A 23411-nucleotide genomic window follows, 5' to 3' on the forward strand; every position below is an offset into this window, starting at 1 on the left:
TTGCGCTCGTCGCCACACCTCCTCTAGTTCGTCTGCCTCTCGATTTTGGTTGATAGATGTGGTTGATTATGTTCCGTGTTCTCCCCGTGGAGACCCTTGCGGGCCGCTGAACCCATGGCTCTATTGGCACAACATTCCCGATTCAATTCCCACCTCGTGATTACGGCGGCTTCCGGACATGAAGTCCTTACAAACCACAACTGGCTCCAGCGCGCATCTGGCGCATTAAGATTTCTCAGGTGGGCCAAACCCCCCACACACACGCCAGTTCGAGATCAAGAGCCTTGCAGTTTCATCAGCCTGACGCTTGACGCCTGGCTGCTGACCAGTGACCACCCCAGGTTTATCTTTAGAGCCCGGGTGACCGCCATGTCGGCTGTTCGTTTCCATTGAGCCTCGTATATCCTGAAGTCGGCACAACCCACTTCACGTCCGGGTCTGACGCGGCCTCCTCGTTGAGAGGCTGCAGTTCGGTCGTCTCGCTCGCCATCCGCTTCATCTTCTCCTCACCCATGCCGCTGGCCATGTGACGCTGCTGCCCGAGGAACGGTGAGGTTGGGATCGCAAGCCCACCACTGCCGCTAATGTTGTTAGCACCATGACTGACATAAGCGCGCAAATCGCTGCGCCTGCTACCCACACGTGCGAGCCATTCATTTGTCGGTGCCAACTTGTCGCATTCTCCAGTATATTGTATTTCCCCCAACATGCGACCTGACGACAAATGAAAAAGATAATGTCGCACCCGTGCTGGAAGTCCTCGTCCAGACAGAACAGACGCCAAAGCCGCCACAAGGACCGCGAGCAACAGTGCCAGAGCCAGGAATGCTGGGATGGCAAATCGCCAGCGATAGCGAATCCGTCGCTGATAGACAGTCACAGGAATGACGGCGTGGTCACTGTCCGCGCTGCTCGTCCCATCCTCGCTCCGCTTCTGGAGGTTGGCAGGCAGCTGATCGTCCGAGTTCCAGCTGCGCGTGCCCACCAGCATGTTCGCAGCGATATCCGTCCACACCAGGTTGGGGATCTTGGCCATGGTCGCTGCCGACCCCGAAAGATCTCGCCACCGCGCATACATGGCCATGTTGGTGTCTCCGGTATAGTCTGCCCAGCCGCCACTGTTGTATTGGTACACTCCCGACAGGGCATCCGATGGTCCATCTGATCCAGGCAGATTTTCATATCCCGACACAGTCGACAACAAACCTTTACCACCGTAGCCTGGTAGGTACAATTGAGGAGCCCGGATTGTGGACAAATTGACCGAGTGCTCCAGTTCTGGCGAAATCAGGCCCCACAGTTGAGGAACATCGCTCATTTCGTATCCTGGCGATTCGATGCCCAGAGAGGCATCGACTTCTTGTCCGGATAAGACTTATCGCTGACGTTGACGATGGACAGAGCCTTGAGGGTGTTACCAGTCTCTTTCGTCGCGTTGTACCGGAAACGGACTTGTTTGATACTCGCTTTCGTTGCCGTCGCACAGCTGTACACCTTTTGTGTCCACCATGTTTCAGGCTCCTGCACAAGGGTTATTGTGCCATCACGACGCCTGGCAGCGCCAAAAACCATGCCGCACTCGACGTGAATGTTGGTGAGATTGGCGAGGTCGGCGCCTCCCGCCCCTGAGCAGAGTAACGAGATGTCACTATAGTTTAATCCAGTGAGCCCGAAAGGGTTGGAGTAGTTGGCGCCTGGCGCGTCGGCCAAGCTGTAGTTGGACAAGTAGGCTTCCGGGTCCAGCAAGGACATCCAAGTACTGCTGATATAGATTCCATTGAGCTTCGCTCCCATGGTCTGATATGTCGTGACTGGAAATCTGTCCCCGACCTTGGATTTGAGGTAAGAGAAGGCGTTGGGACTCGGCCTCGTCAGGTTCATGACCAACATGGTATATGCGTTGACCATCCACGCGGCCTTGTATGCTCGGCCGCGCAGGTTCGGATCGATCTGCGAGTTTGTCACGTTAATGTAGGGCCACTCCTGGACGAGGTTCGCGAAGCCCCCGTCGTCGACGAGCGAGATGTTGATCAGGTCGTTGGTGGCGATGCCGCTGTAGGGGATGCGGAACTCGACCGAGACGTTTGTGTCGACGCAGGCCGACTCGGGCTGCAGCCAGAGCAGGTCTTCGGTCCACTCGGCGCCGAGCTGGACGCCCACGGGGACGGTGTGGTTGCGGAAGGCCACTCCCCCCGTGACCGTGTCGACGACCAGCCCTTCAACCGGCTCAATGGCGTTGTCCAGGACCATGTTGGACAGGTAGCGGAACGCGTCCACAATGTACTTGCCGCCACGGGAGACCCCGTCTTGATACATGTACGAATAGTACCGCGATTCAATGTCAAAGAAGCTCGAAACCGACCGGGGCTGCTGATCGAGACCGCTTTGGTAGAGCTCGGCGAGCTCCTTGGGGATTCGCGTGTCGTAGTCATCATTTGTGATATTGGCTTCCATGTAGGTGTCGTTGCCGCCGTAGGTGATGAGGGTCGTGGTGCCGGGACACTGCACGGGGAGAAAGGCTCCGCAGATCCGGCTGAACCCAACTTGGCTGCGTGGAGGCGTCCCATATCCCATGGGACTGGTGTCTGGGACGTAGGAGAAGGCCACAGGCTGGGGAGACGCCGCAGGCACGATGTCATCGTAGAGCCCCAACGGTGTGACGACCGCAGCTACCGTCACCAACCCGAGAGCCAGTGGTCGCAGCCAAGTCAGGAACTTGATTTTGCTGTCCACCCCTCGAGTTGCGGCAGCGTCTGTCCGGAGGATCGTTGGCCTGGCTGTACAATCAGTCGAAGATTGTGACCATCAAGGGAACAAAACATGTGTGCTTACCACAAGGAACTCAGTAGGCTGCGCTCAACCACCGACCAGGTCACCGCTGTATGTTCGTTCTTGAGAAGGCCGACCAATACGACAATGAGGGCATTTGGAAACAAGAATTGAAGAATGAAAACTGCTGCGGCAATAATACCAGACACATAACCGATAGTGAGGGAGACCATGGTGGGCGACTGTATCGAGTGCTCTCAGATGTCGCGCACACGTTCAAGAACGAGCGTTGGGACCCTCGTCACCTTCAGAGCGCAGTTGCAGGTTTCCCACAATACCTAGTTCTCCATGGCAGAAATATACTCTCCACAAAGCGACAGGAATGGTATGGCACGAGGAGCCATGACACAAGAGAGGAAGCGAAGTCAAAAGAAATCAGTCCACCCATCATCTGGTCCAGAACAGCGATCGGGGTATGTCTGTGCCGTAAGATCATAAAGACAATCAACCTGCTGCATTGGTCTCTGGGCGGCTCTTCTGGGCAGCACGGGGACAAACCCTTCTATCCATGTAATACGCGAGATACGAATGACCTCGTGTGACAGCCTGTTCCAGGAACTAGAGAGTCATTGGGTTGGAAGGCCACAGGGTGATCGATGTTAGCGTATAAATTGACGGTATCTGGTACTGCTACTCGTAGAGACGAGTACCCAGGCCCAGGCGGCTTGTACCTTGGCACCTTGGGTCCGGGACGGGTCGAGAACATCGTGTACCCATACAGGGCAATCGCAAAAGGCGCAGGTACACAGATGGCCAATGACAGGCTGGCTTCTTGAGCAGATCACCATTTTGGGGGCCAAAGATGCAAAGTTTGTTCAGGAACCAGCGACGTGAGCTGGTGCAATGATAACAGGGTATACCTAGTCGCGTGCTTCGCACCGGCTTGGAACAAGAGCTTCAAGTGCGGGTTCAGCCACCAGCCAAGCCATTTAGGATGGTCGACGCAGGAAAGTGTCTAAGGGGAAGGGTTTCGGCGAGCGACTGACAGTTGGAGAACTAGAAGAAGCCCTTTCGAAGCAGGGTTGTGGGGGAGTGGGAAATATGAGATGGAAAATGAGTGACGGGGATGTTGAATGGTTGGAGGCACAAGGTTGAAACACGAATGTTGCCAAGACTTGAACAGGCCAATGAGATTCCGGTCCCGCTCAGCCTCATCCGGTCCTTGGATTTCCTTGAATACGACGACTATTTCTGGCTCATTGAAGACTACCGAGTACAAGGTACTCAGAGGAAAAGGGTACAGTGACCGCAAGGGACTATTCTGCTATCAGTCTGAAAGTGGAAACGACCGTTCTGTTGACCACACAATATTGCGATTTCGCACGAACTAACACCATGATGTTTCATTCGGGGCTTCTCCTTGGACAGAGAGCGAATAGACATCGGTACAGCCTTCCTGGATAGGCTCACAATGGCCCATTAGGATGGATCAAGACCTTGGTATATCCGTCAACCCTCTTGTCAAACTTGTCGTATGCCACTTCCGCCTCGTCGATGGCAATCTCATGACTGACAACGAAAGAGGGCTTCGCTTTTCCCGCGATGATGAGGTCGCGCAAATAGCGATTGTACTGCTTGACATTACACTGGCCAGTGGCCAGAGAAAGACCCTAGCAGTCATGGTCAGCACCTGTGTGGTCTGTCCTGTCGGGCTTTGTAAGGACCATGGCGTTGCATCTGTGAACTCACCTTTTCAAACAACTTGCCAAAACTCATGCTGATCATGCCCTTGCCACTTGCTTCATCAGGCGCGCCTGGGTCTGTGGGCACATAAAGACCTGGAATGCCCAGTCCACCGCATGGCCTGGTTGCCCGGATCATGTTCTCCAGCACAATGTTGGGCTGCTCCTTCTTCCCACCAGTATCAACGGCCTGGTACCCGACGGCGTCTACCGCTCGATCCACCATCCCGCCGTTCTTCTCGAGGATTTGGTCCACCGCGTCACCCTTGCTGAAGTCAATGGGTATACACCCAATCTTCTCTGCTGCTCCCAACCGCTCGGGAACTCTATCAACCACAAAGACACGGCTTGCACCTCTAAGTTGAGCCGAGTATGCCGCCATTAAACCGACAGGGCCCGCACCCCAGACGGCGATGCTCTCTCCAGGCTTGAACCCGCTGAGAGAGACACCGTGCCATCCCGTCGGGAAGATGTCGGCTAGAAGGATGAAATCCTGCTCATGCTCGGTCCCAGGGGGCAATTTCAAAGCATTGAAGTCTGCATAGGGAATGCGGATATATTGGGCTTGCCCACCTTTGATCTTTTCGTTAGATGAGGAACCAGAATTGGCGTGCAAAGTCAAGTCACAACTTCTCACCTCTGTAAGGGCCCATGGCCACATAGCCGTAGGCGCCGCCCGCGAAGCCAGGGTTGACACCAGTGCAGAAGGCGGTCTTTCCTTCCTCGCAGTTACGGCATCGTCCATCGGCAACGTTGAAGGGCATCACAACTCGGTCGCCTTTCTTCAGCAGAGTAACCCCAGAGCCGACTTCATCCACAACTCCCATGTTCTCGTGCCCTGTGAGTCGTGGCTTGTTAGCTGAAGGTGACGGTGGAGGGTATCACTGCCCCTTGTAAGTAGTGACATACCAAATGTGATACCAGGCTGGGCACCGGTACGTCCTTCATACTATCTCCACGTCAGCGAATATCTCCGAGTACATTATTTTCGCGCGTCGTTCTCTTACCATGTGCAAGTCGGACCCGCAGATAGCTATTTACATTTCCATACAATCAGTCACATCCACAAGCTCCTGAGAATATGTTCTGGAGCGACTTACCGGCAGTGGTCACCTTGACAATAACATCATCGGGGTGCTCGATCGTAGGCTTCGGGACATCCTCCACCTTGACCTTGAAGGCCCCTTGGTAGTTGACCGCCTTCATGGTTCCACCTGAACCACCAACTCGAACTTCGGTTGCCGACATGCTGGCGTACTATTGGATGGTCAGCTGTCCTGTATAGATATCCGGCAGCGTGATTGGGCGTCACAGGAAGTAGTAAGGCTAGTCCAGGATGGGATTGGAGGAACCGTTAGATGTGAGAGAGAAGGAGAAGAAAAGGAAACAAAGGTGGTTCCCAGGGCTCGCGTTCGCCAGAGATATATAGGGCCCGCGGTGGAAAACCACCCACGGTAAATCACCTATCGCTGCATGATCATCATCATGCTCGTGGCGATGCTCAGTTTTGGGCAATCTTGGACGCAATCTCTGTCCACGAGGAAAAGCGGAGGTTCCGGTCATCCAACAGCTCGGATTGTTGTCTGATTCGAATGAGATGTCATGGTTGGCTTTGCTCGCTCAGCCTGGGCTGACCCTACTGGATGTCTACCACTCTGTCCCATCTCCTCATCCACATTTGCGGGGTACGGGAGTTACATCACCTTGTCATCTTGCGCTCGGCTCGCCCTAGGATTGATGGATCGAAAGCACGACACGAGGGGGTTTCCAAGCCACGTCTCCTATCATCATAGATATCCAACGTGGAGGGTTCCCAAGCCCCGACAAAAAGAGGAGAATGTGCCCCTCTTAACTGGTCCGAGCGTGGCTTTTCTCAAAAGGAAACCATGGTATGATTCTGCAGCTGATCAGAAGACCTGTCCGCAAGGCCGGACAAACGCCTGCTCTCCATGGGCTATTTTCTCTACAAGCTCATGGCCTGCTCGGGAAAGATGAGACCGAGCTAGCTTACCATCCCGGGAAAAGCAGAGCGAGCCGCAGAGGTCCAGAAGCATCGGTTGACTTGTGAAATCTTTGTATTGGGCATAGAAAAGCAGTCGACATACATTGGCATGGGGCTGCAGCTCAATGGGGAAACCAGTCGAGGCTCGTCTGCCTGACTTTTGGCGCTCCCTGATCTCTTCCTCCTTCCATACTTTCCCTCCTCCACGCCCTTGCCGTCCGTGACAATTCCACAATCTTTGCTGAAATAACGCCTCTATCGAATGCTCGGTGCTGGGTGTTGGGTGCTGGGTACAAAGTGATGTGCTTGTGTCGAATGGCTAGGGGTTACATGATGGTGCATCTGGCTGTGGGGTCGTAGCTGAATCTTGGAAACGTGCTGGTGATGGGTGGGAGCAGTGGGGTTCGTGCTTGTGAGAAAAGACATGGAGGGGGCGCTTTAGGGTGCTTCGAGGTTGGTGCCCTGGTTCAACTCTAGCGAAGATGCTCTTGTGGAAGGTGATCTCGAGCCCGCGGCGCTTGGGGCGAACCCGTTGCTGTGCTTTGTGTCGCTTCTTTGCACCTGTTTGACAAGCACTGCGCCAGCGTTGGCTGTCATCGCAGGGGGTTTGTCAAGGTGCATTCCCCGACACGTCCTTCACATGTTCGTGGTCTACATATCCATCGAGTCGTTGCCGTTTGCAAAGTTGAATTGGCCTTGAGGTTGGTTCGATCCAAGGGTAAAGCCAGTTGCGTTAGCCTGTGGCGCCAGTTCTTCAATGTCAGCACCCGCATCTTCCTCATCAGAGAAGTAGCGCTCGATAATGTTATAAGCCTTCATGTAGATCTCCTCATTAGCGTTGTTCTGGCAGTCGTGAATCTTCTCCATTCCGCCAGCCTCTTCAATGAACAGTGCATATCGATTGACCTGCCCTTCCGGAGAACGGGGATCGGCAGACTCTTTGTCCATATCTCCCACTTTGAGTATATTCTCCAGTCCATCCAAGGCGACTTGAATGATCTTATTGTCCGGGCAAGCTAGCAAGTCACAGAGGGGTTTGATGCATCCCTGCGAGACGAGGTATCTGATCTGATCCGGCTTCTGTAGACCTCCGGAGGTGGCATTGGAAATCGCCCAACATGCTTCCTTGCGAGTCTTGAAATCACCGTTGGACAAGAGGTGGATCAAGGGGGGAATGATCCCTGCGTCAATGACCGCTTGGATTTGAGTAGAGTTGCCGGCTGTGATGTTTGAAATTGTCCAACAGGCTTCCTTCCGGATGCCATCCTTTTGAGAGCCGAGCAATGACAACAGAGCTGTCAGAGCGCCGCAATTGATAATTACCTGGGTCTGCACATCATCTCCGGTGACGATGTTTCCAACCGACCGAAGAGCTGGGGTTTGGACGGATGTGGAGGCATGCATGAGAAGTTCGACAAGTCGTCGGGGAATGCCGGCTTCGATGACAGCCTGGATCTTGTCATTGGAGCCATCGGAAAGGTAGGAAATGGCCCAGCAGGCATCAATAAGGACTTCATCATCGAGCATGTACACAAGCTTCGCCAGCACCGGAAGCGCAGGTTGAATCTAAGAAGTTGTCAACACTAGGTCGCTTTAAACCGCAAATTTCAGCGTGACTTACAGTATTCCAGTCGGGCTGGGGTGTCTTTCCACGGCAGAAGTTGCTCAACGTCCACGTTGCGTTTCGAAGCATGCTCAACTTGCGCCCATCGGCAATGAGATTGAGCAAAGGCTTCAAAGCACCCTGACTGAGAACATAGTCACGACAAGCAGGAGAGTCACCAGCGATGTTGCCCAATGCCCAGACTGCTTGCTCACGAACATCCGGCTCATGGCTGCTCAAGAGCTCAACAAAGATAGGGACGGCACCAGCTTCGATCACGACTTGTGTTTGGGCTGCGCTACCACTAGCAATATTGGTGAGGGCCCAGGCCGCCTCAAATTGGACGAGAGTGTGAGGGGAGCGAAGGAATTCAACGAAGCGGCTGACGACACCCGTCTCGATTACTTTTTCGATGGGTGGGTTGCGTTCTTTGGACAGGAGTTTTCGAAACTTTGTGGTGGCTTGAATCTGAGCATCGATCTGGTCTGAGAAAACACCTTTCACCATCTCTGGCAATTCCGTGCTCAACTGTAGACAACGATTAGCCTAGGAGTCAACCAAAAGGGATCTGTACTGACTTCATTCTCGATATTCGCCGTCTCATCATCACTGTCTGGCTCTGTGAGGCCACCAATACCGATCTCGCCATTTCCACGCTGAACACCTCTTCGCTTGGCCAAGTTTTCCTCTCTTTTCTGGCGACGGATTTCGACCTGTTGTTCCTCTCGACGACGACGCAGCTCATCGGGCTTGAAACTGTTTTTCGCCTTGTATTGGGTTCGTCGATGTTCGGGGATGTATCGTTCCGCCATGATTGTTGTGACGTCGCAAAGAAGGGTTTGGTTTCAGAGCTTGATTTCAGGGTGGTAGGCTGCCCCAAGGTTACCGCGAAAGATTGGTTCTGGGCTCGTGCAAGGGAGGGTTTGTGTACTTGTTGCAAATGAAGGCGGTCAGTGATGAGGCTGCGCCGATGTGGATAAATAAAATGAATGCAACAAAACGGGGGTTGCACTTTCGCAGGGTGGCTGTCGTATGAGAGGCAATCGCTGTTTGTCACAACGGGAAGCACATGCCACTTTTCCTTGGCGCTGATCACGTGGATTCGCGTCACGCTTTGGGTTTCTTTGTGACGGGCAGAGACGCGTCCTTTCGCGACTTCATGCACAATGACCAGGATTGCCATCAATGTCCCATCCATCGATGTATGATCCCGAATCGAGGACGACTCTTAACCGTTCTATCCGGGGTCACTTCCGTCTTGAGGAACGGCGTACCAATGGCTTCTGGCTTCGTCCCCTTACCACCAAATTTCACTGATCTTACGAACGCCTCCAGTGTCGAGGCAAATTCAGCATCAATCAACGTCATCGGGGTCTGCGTCGACTTTCTCGCTCCAACGAGGTGCCAGGGCGGCCGCCGAGACTTCACCATCAAATTCACTTTACACGATCCTTCCTGGCCTTCTGGTGTTGGTCTACCCTTCGCGTTCTTTCATAGGCAAGCCGAACAACTTCCGGATATCAGAGACCAAGGTGATGTCGTCATTCTGCGAAGTGTCAAGATAAATGTCTACAAGGGCCAAACCATAGGGTTGTCCAACTCTTCTACTACGTGGGTTGTGCTACCCGCTACTGAGTTGGAGAACATACAATCTATCCAAGATCTCAAGGACAAGGGCAGGTTGATGGGACAAGGAGCCAGCTATCACAGCAACACTCCCCTAGCAGCTCTTCCCAATGATGCTCAGTTGAAGTATGCCAAATGGATAGCCGAACAGGAAGATCCATGTCTATGGACAAAGCAGCAGCCCAGGACACAGCTGGAAATAGCGAGTACCATGGCAGAAAACGGGGGCACTGCTCCTGCTCGCAAAGAGAAATTCAGCACACTTGATCGCCTCAGCTTGCCCACTGGTAGAGCTTACATTTTTGTAGACCTTTTGGGCGAAGTACGCAAAGCATTTTCCCCCAACGACTTGACGACTGAGCTCTATGTGACTGATTATACTACGAACGACAAGCTCCACGACTACAAGCACTCGAGCGAACGGGGTGGCCGTGAGGGTGACCCGTGGGGCTATATTGAGGACAAAACGTCTGATAAATGGCCCGGTCCATGGGGTCAAATGACGATGACGGTCACATGCTGGGGGAGGCAAGCTTCTGTTGCCATGCACAACGTGAAGTTGGGCAGCTTCGTGTACTTGCGTAATGTGCAGATCAAACTTGACAGGAATGGTTCGAGGCTCGAGGGCAATTGTCGAGACGATCCTAACTATCCGGAGAAGGAGTTGATCACAGTAGTGAAGTCTGGAGATGAAAAGCGGATTGAGTTGCTGCGTCGTAAACGAGCATACGAGCAAAAGGCAGAGGCTGAAGGCGTCAGCTTTTCCCAAGACCCTAATCAAGCAACGAAGAAACGGCAATGGGACGAACCTTCTGAGCGGCCGAACGAAGAACCAAAGGGCAAGAGGACCAAGGCAAGAAACCGGAAGAACAAGAGAGCAAAGTTGGAGGCTATGCAGCAGGAAAAGGAGAAGGCCACACCTCCAATTGCGCAACAAGAGCGCTCCCTCCTCAAATCCAACGCAAACATCCGATGTAATCAGTACGAGGGAGTCTCATGCAAGTTCATCCTCGACATCCTCGACCCGGACATCTTGAACCGCACGACGGCAAAGGGCAATGCCTATCGACTTCCCTTCCAGAACTGTACATACAAGTCGAAAGTCCGCATTGTGGATTTCTTCCCAGACAACATTGCCGACTTCTCTGCGCCGCGAAAGGTCGGACAATATGATGAATTGTCAGACAACGAGGACTTTGGGGATGACGTGGACATCGACCCTACGCAAGAGAATGGCAGGGGAGATTTGGAATGGGAATGGCGATTCCTTCTCCTGGTCGAGGACGCTCGAGCGCCGGTAGGTGTTGATGGGCGACCGACTCAGATGGAATTGCTTGTGGCAGAAACGGACGGAGACTTTCTGTTGAACATGGATGCCTGTAACTTGAGGGACAAGGCAAACCGAGGCGAACTGGCGACGCTGAAGGAGAAACTATTCCACCTGTGGGGAAACCTGCAGGAGTGCAAAGAGGAATCCAGAATGTCCGCCGAAGGGCTCCGTGCCAAACCAAGCGCAAGACCTTTCGAGTGTCTGATCAAGGAGTACGGCGTCCCTGTTCTGCGCCCGAACAGACGGACCAAGGACTCTGTTGTCTATGACCGACGATTTCGTCTCTTTGGGACGGCGCTGGCAGTGTGAATCTTACGTGATGACGAAACTTCCTCCTTCCGCTCTCAACCGCTTTTCTTTTTTCACGTGCCCTGTTGAGAGGAATTGAGCACCTTTTTGTCCGCTTCAAGCTTGTGTTTTTGCAATCCAGTGCTTGGCCCCGAGCATCCACAATGAACTCTCGGATCGAGAGATGATGAGGCCTGCTTCATTTTGGGGGCAATAACCAAATGGCCCGTTCGCCTGGTAACCTGCTGGGGCAAAAAATAGAAACCCTAAAGAGGCTGCTGCTGCTGCTGCTGCTACTCCTGCCGTGCTGCCTAATCCTTCCCACAGACGCCACCAAGGCCAAGAGGTAGGATCAGAACGGTACGAAGACAAAGGGGGATTCCAATAAGACCAGTTCGTTTCGGTTGTGGAGGGAGCGGATGATGTTCTGCGCCAACTGATGGGGCAGCCAACACTTCTGTTGAGAAGGACCAAACGAACAAATGAAGCTGCGCATGAGCTACTGTGGGCACTTGTGTCCATCGAAGGAGTCCGTGCCTTTGATTCATGTGTATAAACTCGCGTGCCCTGCTATACTCGTGCAGTGATAGCAAAAGAGGGCCTCCTGCATCAGGGTCCACTTTGGCCTGGCGCTTGGGTTGGTGATTGATGTCTCGTACGTAACGTACTGTCAGTTTCCAACACGAGTGCTATATGTCTGCTATATGTTGCACGGTACCTAGACGCTCCGACGTCTTTCGGCAATTCTTTGTTGGAGTTCCTAGGAATTCTCAATCTTATCGGAAGAAACGGGGTGCCGACCTTCCTTGTGCCAGTGAGCCGGCCTCTGGCTACAAGTCGTGGATATCAAGCATTCCGAGAGGCCGAGAGTATTGTGCTGGACCCCTGTTCCACACAATTTCTTTCATTCCTCGACAGGCAGATGATAACATTCGCAATCACCAAGACTTGCCCCCTGCCTGTGAACAAAACAGCAGATCTGGTCACTGCCTAACGGTGGCGGTACAAGCAAGTTGTTGAGTGGACAAGGCCCCATATATATCGGACTCACATAGATCCTATGCAGCGCTGAAGCTGTGAGCAGATAGAATCCTAACCAAGCCGCGACATTGCCGTTAAGCCACTCGAAGTCTCAGTGAGGTGACGTTTCCGCTTGACCCTCCTGTACGACGATATCCGACGCCGAGCTTGCGGGGCAATCTCTAAAGAGAATAAGGCAGTTAGTTTGTCCCGTCGCTTGCAGAGAGCCACCTTCAAAGCATCGGCTTCCGGGAGATGGCATTGCGGTATATCGACCTGCACACGTACGTGGCCCTGATTAGACTTGACGGCCCTGTTGCCGTCCGGGACTTTGGCCGATGTGCCGTCTGTTGAAGGATACTGGTGGAAATCTGTTTAATAATAATTCATCGGGCCACCCGGGGAATAATGCTCTTTGCAATCCCTCCCCTGATGAGACGAAGACCTTCCGACAATACAGTGCTAGTTTCCAACCATGCGCAGGTGAGCAGGGGTCTAGATGAACGATGCGGGCCGTCTGGACATCCAAGATGACCTTGCAATTGTTGTGGAAGATGAAAACCAATTCCTCACAGCGTTTCGGCCGGCAAACTGGCTTGTCCCAAGTCGCCGAAGCCGATAGATCCTTGGCCCCTCCCTCCTCTCGTACATGCGTTACCCCTCCGTGCACGTGGAAATAGCCTTGAGGTTGATGTCTCAATAATGAAAAAGGGTGCCCCCTCAGGCCTAGCCGGTGGTTCATGCATTCCTGCAGCATTGAGCGCATTCGACAACGACCCCTTGCATATTGGGTGTCTTCAATGCGAGCATTTTTGGGAAGGCCACTCGCATACGGTCGATGATCCTGCGATCAAACACGTATCCCTGTCCACATTTTGCAGACAAGCATACTCGTCCGTGTCGAGAAGCCCCGGAAGATAGCCCCAAGGCAACCAGGCTGTTGATCCTCGCAAGGCTCGTCGTTCTGGATGACCGAAGTACAGTTGATTGCGGCTGGTGTAGAATATTCGCCTCTGCATCTGAGGATCACGCCCGTGGACGATGCAACGTCATTGAGTTGATCCAGCTGCACTTGGGCCAAATACTCGAGAGTAATTCGTTATACCTTCGCATTTCTAAGACGGCGGGAGGCGAGCGTCCGCCCACAGACGTCATGCATGCACTTTGATAAGTTGCATGAGATTCCAGCCGCTGATGCAGCACAGAGCGCGACGCGCGATGAGCCAGCAGCGGGTAGCAACTCGGGGTGGGAAGAGCGAGGTGATGGCTCTCATTCGTGCAGACAGTGTGGCCAACGTTACAGCAGCGTCAATATGAGTTTTGGATCTGAAAATCGCGACGTCTTGAAAAGCCACCTACGAAATAGAGACATCAGGGTTGGCGTTGACTTGCATGTCAGACGCGGCCTTCCACACCATGTATCTCTCCTATTTGGAGATACCCCAACGGGCGGGCTAATGCCATGCTCTCTTCATCCTTTCGTATACTGGCGAATAAAAATGACCTTGCTTCGCTGTTGTGCCGAGGCGTCCGCAGCCTTCCTTCGATCCTGACAAGGGTTTGGACCAATGCTGCCAGGAGGTGGGCTGAGAATCGCTAACGGGGTTCGTGGAGAAGACGAGGCCGAGAAATATGTCAGGTGCTCACTTGTGTAATATTGGTCTGCTCGGGGCTGTTTATCATTGGTGGCGACAGGCAGAATTAAAGCCGCTTTGCCGTTTTTCCAAAGTCTGTCTGAATGGCCACGACAGATAGGGGACTCGTGGCCTTGTAGACAGCCTCGGGCCTAATTGGCTACAACAACCTGTCGAGTCAGGTCCCAAGACTTCAGATTCCTCCCCGAGGTCGACGTCCATCGAGGCTGGGAGGTAGCCGGCCACTTGGAAGAAAACTCTAATAGCGACCACGTAAGGTGGCACTGGTGGTTGGGTTAGAAGCACCGTGGGAATAGTCAGCATAGATATTGCCTTTCTTCGCATGGAGTGCATCGACCAACAGCTTGGTGAGTGCATGTCGCCGCCGATGACATCCTTGCTGGGTGGTAGGGTGGACCTGTGGCAATTTTTTGACTCTGACCTTGGTGACCTACAGCCTCTTGAACACAATCCAACAGTAAGCGACGAATGCATTTTTCCCAACATCGATGGTGGGGGCGGACGCTTGGGATTCACTACTGCCTAGGACTTGTACCTAGGTATTTGGATGGTAGTGCATCACTGATCGTACCCGGCCTCATGACCACCAGCGACCCCAGATTTGCACACGGTTGCGGGTTAGCGCGGGCACTCGGACCACTCCAAGGTCCACAAAGGGCCACAAGGGGAGAGGGCCGCATGAGTGATTCGGATCAGCATTTCTTCAGAGGTGATCCGAAGGTCATCCAGAACGTTAGTGGTACGGTCCTCCGTGCATCTTTAACTCTCCAGGATCGGCAGATTGCGGCATCCTGTCTCTGCTGTGGCGACCGTCTAGACCCAAGGGCTAGATCAAAACCTGTCTAAGCATCTGCTCGGAGATCAAAATACGAGGTATAACATTCTCATCGACCCGTAGGCGCGCCCAAGACCTGTGAGATCGAACAAAGTTATAGCCAGCCCGGGCGTACTCAGGTCCTGGTGGAGCTGTTCAACGAAACGTACTTGAGTTGAGAGAGCGCCGATTCAGTGAGATGCCGGGTTCATCGCATTACTGTTATCAAAGAGATCCAAAGGACAATAGTGGGTGGCAGGTGTCCACTGGCGGACATATATTGGTGGGGCTTACAGTCATTTACCGTTTGGTGTACGAGGAATTGATGAGGTATATTCTCGAAGATGGTAAAAAGATCAATCCCAAACTCCGGGCAGCACAGTAAACAGCAGCACTTGGGGCTAGGGAACGCTATATGTGCATTAAGTTGACAAGCGCCGGTAAACATTGGTGTTTTCACATCGAAATTTGGAACTCCAGCGGGTTGCAGAAGTCGTGCAGGTTCAAGAACGGAAGTAGATGATCCTTAGCAGAGCGAGAGGAGCTTGGGCCACTGGCAAAGCTGGCACTGCCCACTGGGGATGGAATAATGACATTGTGGATCCTCCTCATCCATGTGTCGAACGAGTACGAAGGTGGGTTCATGGGTCTGCACCATGGAAGTACGCAGTCGTAGTTTCTCCGGACAGACGACTAGGATATTTTGGGGATCACGGGAGGCATTGAGCCATGTCAAGGGATGGAAGGCATTTCCGACAAGTTCGTTCTCAAACTGTGTAGTGAACCATTAGTGAAGTGTTGATCACTGGGCTGATCGTGATTACGTGCAACCGCACGAGAATCGTGGGCCACGGGTTGGTGACGCTTACCTGAAATCTGGGGAGAGAGTCACCAGAGTTGAGAGACAGATGGACGCCGGAGAGAAAGGTTTCACCAGCGTTGTGCGTTGATCTGAGAACCCTTGAGATGAGCTGCATGCCGGTCAATGCAACAGGGAACCACTGCGAATCCACCTCATCCACCAAGAAAAGGAAGTTGGCCCCGGTCGATTCGACGGAGGGGTGTTGTGCTTATTTTTCTGCGCCACACATGGTTGGCATTTGACGGCGCCTGCAAGGACAGGTGAAGAGATGCTGGTTGTTGAGAAAAGGGACCCAGTAGCGGTGCAGCTAAAGAGGATCGAGGGAGACTTGAACGGCAACAAAATCACACTTGGTCACCCACATTCCTCGTTCCTTCCCGCGGAGCCGAATCTTGGCTGTGTTGAAGAGGGATTGTGTACTCTCTACAAAATACCGCAGTTCATTCGCATGAAATTCGCCAGGGCAACTTTGTAGACAAATGCCTAGAAAAAGGGGTCGAAACAAAAGTCACAATGATCTGGTGGAGAACCAGACTGAGTACGGAGGTACAAGGTGAGGACTGCAGGGCCCAACAAAGTAGGGTTTGGAGGCGCCCAGGAGGTGGCTAGGACTTGAACAACTGCGGGACCCAAACCCACTGTATTCACAGCCCAAACAGGGCGTAGCGAGCTAGAGGGCTCGCCATCAAAGCCTATATCATGTATCGGTACCGGTCGTTCGTGAAGAAAAGACACTTTACAAAGGAACATGGGTCCTAGCAGGCGACTCAAGTCCCTACCTAGGTAGGTATCTTGGTACCTCGTATACCTGTGCTGGCCATACATAGATTCATGACAGACCTATCCAGTGGTAAGTAGCATGAATACATAAACACCCCTCCCCCCTCCTGCGCCCTTTGCGCCCCTTGTGCCCCTTGCGGCTTTAGCTTATAGGCATAGGCGTGCCTGTATATACTCGTGCTCACCCAACTGCAACACCTGCAGATTGCAACCCAGTTATTCCCAAGTGCTCCATCCGATGTGTGTGTGGCACTTGTTTTGCACAACCTCAGCTAGCCCTCTTGGACTTTAGCCTCAGAAGGAAATCACAGGCCACCCAGGCAGGGCCTTGTACCGGTTGTGGGTGCGGCAACAGTCCGCACCCCGGGGGGTTGCACAAATTGGCGCTGCCCAATGACAGGCATACAGCCTAACCAAGGCCCTGTCGAAAGCTGCTGTTCGATTCGGTCGCTTCTTGTCACTCCAGACTCTCCGGGCTCCAGCTAAAAATTCTACTCCAGAGTCTCTCCAGTGTCTCTCCAGCTCCCCAAGTCTCCATCTCCCAGACCTTGTTCTGCGTTGTGGCTGCTGAGAGAGAAAAAAATCTCACTGCAAATGCACTTTGTACACCACCAATTCCTCTAACGAGAAATCGCTCTCTAATCTATTCTTCCTTTTTTTTTCAACTTTTCCTTTTCTTCTTTCCATCTTCTCACCCACCCCCCCTCTGACGTCTCCCGTCAATTTTCCGAATATCGTTTTCCTGCTTACTCTTCCCATCACCAGGTCTCGTCCGTACTACGATCCACGCGGTACCTTTGCGACCTGGACCATTCGTCGAGTTGGGAAAAAGAGAAGAGAAACACCGAGGAAACATTGAAAAACCACCGAGACACCGAGAAACTGAGACTGCTTATACGAGTGGACGTCTCTTCCCGTGAAACTTCCCCAGGTCTCCCCCCAAGTGGTATCCTCTCTCGTTGCTCATCCTAGCAACCCAAAAAAACGGCGTGGCTTGAAACACTGCCAAAGCTATACCTACTGTGTAGGCATTCCCAGGGTCATATCCGACGAACAAATTGATCCTCGGCCGGGACCACCTTTCTTGTACTGGGTCTCTCCAGAAGCCGGCTGACCCTCTGGCCAACGGGCATTCCAGAACAAACAGCGACCTGCCAGAAGTGGCAGCCCTACCAATCCCGTGGCTTCTCGTACAGCCACCCTGCACGCTTGAAAGCATCCGTGGCCGCCAACCACCATTGCCGCCCACCCACCTGTGACGTGCCAAAACTCTGAGGGGGATTCATCTCGCCCTGTCGGCCTGTGGCCAAAGTAACTATTTTCTTCCTCGACTTTTCGCATTTTCACGACTTTGTCATTGTTGGTATCTTTACCCTGGTAAGTGTACAAGCCTTGCGTCGACGTTGTCGTTCTTAGACCATACTCAATGTTGCAAAGGCAATACCTTACCCCAAGTACTAAAAGCTGCGTACCTAGACTCGAGTATTGCTCATGTACATGATCTCTTAAAACTCCCAATCATCTTCCTTGATTACCACCTTTCTGGGACTTTGTGTACAGTCATTGATTATTCGTGCCTGGAGCATCGGATTTCTGTTTCAGATCCGCCTGGAGCGCGACCAATACCTGCGAAAATTCCTGTCCTTGAGCGACCCGGTGTATTGTGACGTTGTCTTCCAGGGTTGAGTACATATGGTACATTGAATCCAACCTTTTACAAGACCGGAGGCATATTTTCAAAACTTTACGGCTATATCGCAGAAACCCAAGAACATTGCTTGCGACATAGTTGTATTGCGCATGCTTCTTCCTCAACTGGCTTTCCCGTCCCCCGCTCGAGGCTTCGCGTCCTCTCGACAGAACCGAGAAATTGGACTTTTTGGGCCAAGTACTCAGCGCGCAAAGAGTGCGCAAAAGCAACAGAAACTGAAAACAGATGGCGGAGGAGGTTAACACGTCGCCCGTCGACACCATGGACGTGGCCTCGCCCGAGGCAGCTTCTGCAGAAGGACCTTCAAGTGAGACCGCACTAGCTGCCTCAGAAACTGGTATGTCTTTCCAGGCGATGGCTCGACCTTCTGTGCCTGAGACTCATTCTCACCTCTCAGCGAACGAGACACCAGCCAGCAACAAGGCTGCATCGACCAAGATACCCGCTGTATCCAAAACTATTATGCCGACTTCAGCTTTTCCTCCTCCAAAGACAGATAAGCCCCGGCCTCATGTGTGCTTGACCTGTATGCGATCCTTTGCTCGCCTAGAGCATCTGAAACGGCATGAGCGGTCACACACGAAGGAAAAGCCCTTTGCGTGTCCTGAATGTACTCGCTGCTTTGCCAGGCGTGATCTATTACTCCGACACCAGCAGAAACTCCACTCCTCCACCACACCATCAGCACGCCCTCGGTCTGGACGTAGGGAAAGTGTTGCGGGAGTTGCCAGTGGTCGTGTTCGCAAAAACTCCACCACGAGCAATACGACAACCATGAGACCCAGAGCCAACACGGTCAGTCATGTTGATTCTGCCACCCGGACGCTGAGTATGATGTCCGAATCTGTTGGTAACTTCGGTCGCCAACCTTTGAGCGGCGGTCATAGCCACCACAACAGCATGTCAGCCATCTCAAACATTCACGCATATCAAGTCCGCGGTGTGAACGGTCATCAGTACGCCATGAATCTTCCAAAGTTGGAGACTGTTGGACTGCCTTCTGACATCTCAGGCGGCCTCCGCACGGCGCCTCCCTATGGAGGATTCGGTGCCGAGTTTGGAAATGATTTCGACTCCGACCAGGGAAATACCATCAATCCCCACGCTCTGCATATGACCAACTTGCAAGGGCTGGGTGTCGACTCGTCCATTTCACATTTCCACCAAATGTTCCCTGGGATGACTGCTTCTCAAGCCATGGCTGACGACGATTCGAATTTCGACTGGATGACCTTGGGCTTTGAGAATCAGATGTCCTTCACTCAGGCCAATGAGAACGCAATCGATGACTCGTCACCCTCGGCCATGAGCACTGGCAGTCCGGCACCTTTAAATGAGCTGAACGGTGAATCGAATATGGCAGCAATGCAACATGCTTCAATAACCGCAGGCAGTATGTGGTCCACCACTCTTGCGGCCCACGTGCCACTGTTAAACAGTCCGATGAGCATCGAAATGTTGTCCAACTTTAATGACGTTGTCAACGCTCCCATGGGAACGGTGTCGCCAAAATCCTTACTGGGTCAAGCAACTGCTATGGATATCAATCTTCCCACTCCGCCAGATTTTGTCTCTGTGGACGCTTCTGCCGTGCACTCAAACCCTCAATTTACTAGTTACCAGCTCTCCTTCGCTGGAGATGGTCCTGGCTCTACCACTTCCACTACCTCAATGGACAGCAGTCTCCGTCAAAGCTCGACCACAACCACGTCTACGGACTTGGTCAGCGATCACATTCGGAATGTTTTGATCGCCGGACTTTCTCAGAATGTAGGCTTTGGACAACGAAAGTACTCCCAACCAGCAATCAGTTCGCCGCTGTCTCCAGGCTCAAGTACACGCACGAAAGGGTTCAACGCCAGCACTTTTCCCAGCACACGTGATCTACAGCGATATGTTTCTGCGTATATCAAATACTTCCATCCGCACCTTCCCTTTCTACATATTCCAACCCTCAACTTTGCGTCGCCAGACTACACAACTCCAATCAGGCTAGTGTCTGGCCATTCTCAGTTTGGCCAGGCTTCGGTGGCAGGCGGAGGCAGTTGCTTGATCCTAGCAATTGCTGCTATTGGTGCCCTCTACGAACACGAGGTGCCTCAGTCGAGAGAACTTTTCGAGTGTGCCAAGCGTCTGATCAGCAGCTATCTCGAAGAAAGGCGCAAGGCCAACCTGACCAAAACCCAATTTGGACCTCGACACTCTGCTGAGCGAGAAGATACGCCACTCTGGTTGGTTCAGGCTATGCTTCTGAACGTGATTTATGGCCATAATTGTGGCGATAAAACGGCAGCTGAGCTGGCCAGTAACCATTGTGCCGCCCTGGTTAGTCTAGCTCGCGGAGCCGAGCTTGCAAAGCCTCCTCAGAGCTACAGCGGAACAAGCATCAATGCCAACGTCCAGATGGGTGGAATGCCAAACCATGGCTGGGGCTCGATGGCAAGCGAGTTGGACGATTCTGACTGGTTGGAGTGGAAAATCATGGAAGAACGCAAGCGAACCTTGTATGTGGTGTTCATCCTTTCGAGTATGCTTGTGACGGCTTACAATCATCCCCCCGCACTCACCAATTCCGAGATCCGATTGAATCTGCCCTGTGCGGAAGAACTTTGGTCAGCTGAGTCTGCGCAGACATGGCGCCACCTGGGGGGACCTGGCGCGGAAACGGGAGCCCTTACCTTTGCCGCCTCGTTGACACATCTACTTATGTCCGCGCACAGACAACGTCGGCGGAACAGCAACGTGAATTCGCTCGGGCTCACTAGCGAACCAGAGCTCGCGCCGAGCACATTTGGTTGCTTGATCCTGATCAACGCTCTACATAATTACATCTGGGAGACACGGCAGCGACACTTGGGACGTCAATGGACCGCAAGCGAGACGGAGCAGATGCATGCACACATCGAGCCAGCACTCACTGCCTGGGAAGCGGCATGGGCGAGCAACCCCAAGCATAGCATCGAACGACCCAATCCTTTTGGAGATGGCCCCTTGTCGGCGGACTGCGTCCCATTGCTTGATCTTGCTTACATCCGGCTGTTTGTCAATTTCGGCAGGTCCAAGGAAGCGTTCTGGCAACGGGACTATGATGCTATGTCGGAAGAGCTGGCCAAGGGCTCAGAAGCGGTTCCGAGCCAGGACACGGGAAAAACGGACCAAACCACCAATCCTCCGTCTCAGAAGCCGGAGAGCAAGAATCAAGAGCAAATGCCGACCCCTGTGGAAGAAGGCGTAAAACTGGAAGCGGTAGAACACGAGAATGGTAGGAAATCCCAGCCATCTCGACGTGAGCGACATCTTCGGAAGGCTGCATTCTATGCCGCCGATTCTTTGGCCATGTCAGACAAACTCGGTCTGAGTTTTGCTGAACATACCTCTCGAGAGCTACCAACACAGTCGGCTATGTGTGCATTCGACTGCGCGCAAGTGCTGGCAGAGTGGATCGCAACTGTCCAAGAACGAGTTGGCAAATACCTAGGCGTCATTGGGCGGGATGAGATGAACCTGGTCGAGGTGCCAGGCATAATCCTCCTCGAAGATGAAGATCGGACCCTGATCCAGAAAATCGACGAAATCCTGACGAGCGCTGAGAGCAAGGTCGAAACTCAGGGTGGATTTGATCTTTCCGACGCTCGAGAAGGAGGTTACGGCAGCAGAATCCTAACGCTGACAGCATACATACTGGGAAGGGATTCCGTATGGCCCGGTAAGTCAATATCCATTTGTGGGAGCAAATCGTGCTAATCCCGTGTTACAGTCTTCAAGCTCATGGCGCGGTCACTTGAGACCCAGGCAGGGCATATCAAAGAGCGAGCATTAGCTTCAGTTTCCAGCTCGTAATCACCAACAGAGGTCAGACCGCAATCTTGAGGTCATCTTGACCAATATAATCTATCCTTCTTTGTCGAAATCACGACGGATGCAGGTTTGATTGAGACAATTGTTTTAATCTTGACGACGCCAGTCGATATGAATTATCAGGACATATGATCACAATATACCCCAGAGAAACGAACCTGTGACACGAAAAGTTTGCAGATACGAGCCATTTCTGGCTCGAGGACATACCAAAAAGTGCGGGATTTCACGAGGAGTACATACGGGAATTGATCACGGAAGGGAAGGACTCGAAATTTCTCTCGTTGGGCGGATTGACCGCTAATGATTAACGCAATCGAAGAATGTAATTGTACGCCAGGAGGGAAGATGTCGATGGACAAAAAGCACAAAGGCCGAAGGCGACCGACACGAGGCTCATCTTTATGGCGAACAGTGACTTGGATGGCTTATCAGTTGGCTAGCTTTATTCGCTGTGGGAAAAGAATATCTGAGTCGAGCAGTGCCCAGCTTGCAGCTTGCGCGTGGGATGAGAGCAATGACAATCAGGACTGAGGCCCGATAAGCTGCGTGTATATGGCCAAAGCTGGTGGCTTCTTTCCTTTCTGTTCTGCTCGTATCTGCGGGACAAAGTCATGCCTTGGAGTGGGCAGCACACACTGTTCTTGTTTTATTTTCTTTTTTTCCCCTTCCCTTTCCTTTTTCCCGTGCGTGCATTGATATGCAGTATTGGTGGATCGTCTTCGACCATGAGTGGACGATAAGTCAGTACTGCTGTCACATGTTGGCCTGGGGTACCGAAAGGTGAATCGAAGCGACCATCAAAGTACCAATAACGGGGCGAGAGTTTGAGGGGATACAGCCTCGAAGAATGCGATTTGTCCTTCCGTGGTCAAGTCGGTCAGTCTGGCCAGCGGTCAGAACTGACCTTCAGCGGGAATAGTGGATTGGGGAGGGCCGTGATTTCAGATAGCCAAGAGTGCCTATTCTTCTTGATTCGAGCACCCTTGGAGCCCATCACCAGCCATTGACCAACCATGAAGCGCTGTGATAGAGTCAACATCCCGCTCTCTCGTGCGGATTCCGAGTGGCTTAGAAGGGTGAGAGGAATTGAGGGCACCGAAGATAAGCGGGATAAGACGATAGGATGCTGTAGCTAGATGAAATATTCCCGCTCAGTCGGTACTTGGTTAGGGTCTCTCTGCCTTCTCATGCTGATGAGAGAGCCATGAAGAAGATGAAGAGATAAATTTAGCGGCCTTGGCCACCGACCCAGAGATGACCCGTGGTCCTCGTATTCCCAGGGATGAAGCCGAGTGTCCGATAAACAGGCGTGGCATGGGCGTGGCAAAGGTTTGTGGTTGGTCCAGGC

General features: G+C 52.8%; 5 protein-coding genes across 5 annotated transcripts; 2 read left to right on the forward strand and 3 right to left on the reverse strand.

Annotated features, from left to right (window-relative positions):
- Positions 1–349: 349 nt before the first annotated feature.
- AYO20_07442 (hypothetical protein) lies at positions 350–3002 on the reverse strand (the record flags this gene model as incomplete). Its single annotated transcript, XM_022645727.1, has 3 exons — positions 350–1359; positions 1419–2773; positions 2833–3002. 3 exons carry the CDS (start codon positions 3000–3002, stop codon positions 350–352), a joined length of 2535 nt encoding a protein of 844 aa, XP_022498292.1.
- A 1233-nt stretch (positions 3003–4235) lies between these two features.
- On the reverse strand, positions 4236–5759 carry AYO20_07443 (hypothetical protein; the record flags this gene model as incomplete). Its single annotated transcript, XM_022645728.1, has 6 exons — positions 4236–4439; positions 4519–5084; positions 5149–5349; positions 5421–5460; positions 5519–5544; positions 5612–5759. 6 exons carry the CDS (start codon positions 5757–5759, stop codon positions 4236–4238), a joined length of 1185 nt encoding a protein of 394 aa, XP_022498293.1.
- Positions 5760–7164: 1405 nt separating this feature from the next.
- On the reverse strand, positions 7165–8928 carry AYO20_07444 (hypothetical protein; the record flags this gene model as incomplete). Its single annotated transcript, XM_022645729.1, has 3 exons — positions 7165–8079; positions 8135–8644; positions 8695–8928. 3 exons carry the CDS (start codon positions 8926–8928, stop codon positions 7165–7167), a joined length of 1659 nt encoding a protein of 552 aa, XP_022498294.1.
- A 464-nt stretch (positions 8929–9392) lies between these two features.
- AYO20_07445 (hypothetical protein) lies at positions 9393–11381 on the forward strand (the record flags this gene model as incomplete). The annotated part of the gene is made up of 1 exon (XM_022645730.1): positions 9393–11381. The coding sequence occupies one exon, from the start codon at positions 9393–9395 to the stop codon at positions 11379–11381; it is 1989 nt and encodes a 662-aa protein (XP_022498295.1).
- Positions 11382–18427: 7046 nt separating this feature from the next.
- Positions 18428–22042, forward strand: AYO20_07446 (hypothetical protein; the record flags this gene model as incomplete). The annotated part of the gene is made up of 2 exons (XM_022645731.1): positions 18428–21908; positions 21960–22042. The coding sequence occupies 2 exons, from the start codon at positions 18428–18430 to the stop codon at positions 22040–22042; spliced, it is 3564 nt and encodes a 1187-aa protein (XP_022498296.1).
- Positions 22043–23411: the final 1369 nt, after the last annotated feature.

The sequence above is a fragment of the Fonsecaea nubica genome (assembly GCF_001646965.1).
Source record: "Fonsecaea nubica strain CBS 269.64 chromosome Unknown Scaff52, whole genome shotgun sequence".
Taxonomy (NCBI): Eukaryota; Fungi; Ascomycota; class Eurotiomycetes; order Chaetothyriales; family Herpotrichiellaceae; genus Fonsecaea; species Fonsecaea nubica.